This window comes from Gavialis gangeticus, unplaced genomic scaffold (genome assembly GCF_001723915.1).
Source record: "Gavialis gangeticus isolate Ggan-Ray unplaced genomic scaffold, GavGan_comp1, whole genome shotgun sequence".
NCBI lineage: Eukaryota > Metazoa > Chordata > Crocodylia > Gavialidae > Gavialis > Gavialis gangeticus.
Genome location: NW_017729032.1, coordinates 19,890,912 through 19,894,351, shown reverse-complemented (window position 1 = coordinate 19,894,351; position 3,440 = coordinate 19,890,912). Strand labels below are relative to the sequence as shown.

General features: G+C 42.7%; 1 protein-coding gene across 1 annotated transcript in view; it reads left to right on the top strand.

Moving 5' to 3' along the window:
* The window catches only part of SLC36A4 (solute carrier family 36 member 4), a 326,381-nt gene that overhangs the window by 62,637 nt on the left and 260,304 nt on the right, over positions 1–3,440 (top strand). The window contains exon 6 of the mRNA XM_019525419.1: positions 2,660–2,887. Within this exon, the coding sequence (XP_019380964.1) occupies positions 2,660–2,887 (228 nt within the window). The remainder of the gene's footprint in view (positions 1–2,659; positions 2,888–3,440) is intronic.

The window sequence follows — 3,440 nt, the reverse complement described above, 5'->3', positions numbered from 1 at the left end:
GGACCGTGCTCAGATAGGCTTGAAGGCAGTCTCCTTATATCAATTATTGCAACAAGACGTGGTGGGCGAGAATAGTGGATGCCCATCAGGCCGAATTGGCACAGTTGAGGGGCCTTAGGGGTAACACAGCCATCCTTAAGGACCCTGTCCCATGACACTTTTGTTTGTTGTAAAGAAAACAGTTTTTCAAAGATGGGTTTTGTCTTTTGTATTTCAAACAACCCAAAATAATACTACTGAGAGAAGTGAACTGTCCATTCATCTCAAATAGACCATTAAATCTGAATCTTGCTTGTGACATTTAAACTGTCAGTCCAGTTTCCTTCCTTATTCTTTTCTCTACAGCCTCAAGCAGCCTCTTGAGCTTCTTGAGTTGTTCAGAGTCCTTACCCTGCTCACCTACCAAAATCTCAATTTCTCTCTCTTTCTCCCTGTAGCAGATGGCTGCTTCAGGGCGTTTTGTGGCCAGGCTTTTGCCCCTTTCCCAAGCATCTCTCAACTAGCCTCAGTAGTATGCAGTCTTTCATCATGAAAGGAAACCAAAACTTTATGCATTGGACCCTGGGTTGCATCTGCTGTGGCATCAGCCTTCTTTTCCTAGGCTTGTCCTTCTTATAGCCCAGAGGTCTCCTGCCTCTGGTGTTTCTCCTCCATTCCGCCCTCCCATCTCCCTTCTGCCTGCTGGGGTTTTTGTTTCTTGGGGAGCCATACCCTCATTAACCTCATAGCTACAGTCTAAATAGCTGCTTTCCCTTAAGGGGACGGGCCATGCTGTAACCCCTCCACTCCCTTCCCATCTAAAAAATTCCCAGCCAGAAAACCAGTAAAATGTGCACTGACTATTTCTAACCATGGTGTTTTGTTAGTACTAATGGGACTACAGAGAAATTAAAACATGACAGTTTTGCATGCAGTTTCATTGCAAACTGATTGATGTGTTTTATAATGCTTAAATATTATTGTAAGTGCATCTTTTTGTGAGGGTAGAATAGCTTTTATTTCCTAGTACAGTGAGGACCAACCTTTTTATCAACAAACTTATATACCCCTCTGAGTGCCACTCCAATCCCTTTCCTCTGGCTGCTCTGCTGCTCTGCTTTCTGTTCCCTGCACTATCTCGTTGGGCTCCCTGTCCCCTCCCCTTCTCAACCCACTGAGTGCCACACAGAGGCTGCCTGTGCCACTTGTGGCATGTGTGCCACAACTTGTCTGTACCTATTATAGTACATCGCCTGAGCTATAACTGTGCAAGCTGATTAGTTGTTGACTACAGTAATCTTGTTGTCTTACTTGCATTTTAGAAAGCCTTTAATTGTTATTTCAGGCCACTAACTTTCTAGTTTTGCTTATATCTCCATATATAGAATTCATTGTTTTTTATCATTTACATAATTTTAGGGCTTTTTATAATGGAAACAAACTAACAACATCAATATTGGATGTCTAGGATAGACAAATGTGATAGAAAAAATTAAAAGTTCATGCACTCTAACAAGGAAAAGCACAGGAGTGGATACAAGGAGGGGCAGTGATGCAGCTGTTATTCCCCTTTTGGATTGGAGTGTACCATGGGAACTTCTGGGGACCTTTTAAAGTCCCTGAAGCAGGCAAAAATCCTCTCTCCTTCCTGCTCAAAGGCATACCGAGTCTCTGCTCCTTCCCCCCACTCCCTTTTTCTGTGTTTATGCGGGTGGGGAAGCACCAGAGCCATTTCTGCCTCCTGTGCAGGGGCTTGGCTCAGCTGGAGACGGGGACAGTGGCAGTGCCTGCTCCGGGACTGGGGAGAGTGGAAGGAACTACTCTCCAGATGTCCTGTTGCTGCTGTTCCCTTCCCAGATGAGCCCAGCCCCTGCTCTGCCCTGCTGACTGTAGCTTCCCCACCTCAAACCACAGATAAAGCAAGAGTAGCCAGCAGGGGGCATGGAAGAGGGTGGGGGAAGGGGAGGAATGTTTCTCTGATCAGGAAGCTGAAGGGAGGGGGAATTTTAACCTGCTTTAGGGACTTTCAGAAAGTCCCCAAAGGTTCCCATGACTTGATGTGTCCTTGCTGGTGGGGGTAGAGGAGGCTGGGAGCAGGGGATGCGGCCCCTGTGCTGGGTGGTTGCCTCCTCCACACTGCTCCCTTTCGGAAATCCTGGATCTGTTCCTGGAAAAGCACTATAACATTTAAAAAAAAAAAAATGAAATGACATTTTGAGGGAGGTGCCTTTTGATTTAACCAACTAGTGTGTTTGATCTCAGTGTACATATAACAAGTAGGGAGATATTCATAAAAAAAATCATCAGCCTTGATCATGTTAAATATTCTCTAAGGCACAACAACAGATGTAAATTTTTATATGCTCAGTCTTCTAAATAACATGGCAAGTGAATATTATATGATTATGACAGAATATGTAGGGCTTATCTATATGGACAGTTGCATTTGCTGAACTGAAGTTCTGAATTTAAACCAGTTATGGATCAAGACCCGTAAAACAGGGTTTTATGCAAGCATTTCTGTGGTCTCATTTCAAATGGTTGGCTTTTTAAGTTTGGCTTAAATTGCGTGGGAAAGACATGTTTTTAAGTTGAATGAAAATAAGCCAGTCTAGAATTAAAATATATTAAAAAGCATCTTTATTTCACAAATATTTAATTATTTTTTTTCCTCCTCTAGGTCCATGAGGGATTTTTGGAGAATAGAACAAGTTCCATGAATGACACGGTTACTAGAAGTTTCTCTGAGAGAAGATGTATTGATTTACGAATATACATGCTGTGTTTTCTCCCATTTATTATCCTTCTGGTCTTTATTCGTGACCTGAAGAGCCTATCTATACTTTCATTCCTTGCCAACATTTCCATGGCTGTCAGCCTGGTAATTATTTACCAGTATATTGTTCGAGTGAGTATAAACAGTTTCCCCCCCACCCCATTTATTGTGTCATTTAAAGTCATTTAATTACTATTATTTTTTTATTTATCTAATTTTTGGACATCTTGGCTTATTCTATAAAGTACTAAGTTAATAGGTACCTTTCAACTTACTACCTTACACCTAAGAGAGAACTTTAAAAGATGTTTATGGGATATAAGATTTTAAGAAAGGAAGGAGAATGTCCACTGAAGCTCCTTCCATTAAGATGATGAAATAAAAACAGTATAAACTATAAAGAACTTTCAGCCTTGGGGAAATGCTTTTTCCAGGCATGATGCCTGTGGCTTTATGCATTCTGTCTTTTGACCAGTAGTTTCCCTGTAATAAGGCACCAGTTTCAATAATATCCTGTTGAACAGCCATTTAGCTCTGTTGGTTAGAGTGTGGTGCTAGTAACACCAAGGTCAGAGGACTGATCCCTGATTTCCCTACTGGACCCTTCCTGCCTAAGCCAGGGTGTTGGACTAGATTGGGGCGGGCAAAATACAGCCCCCCCCCCCCCCCCCGCCCCCCGGGGGGA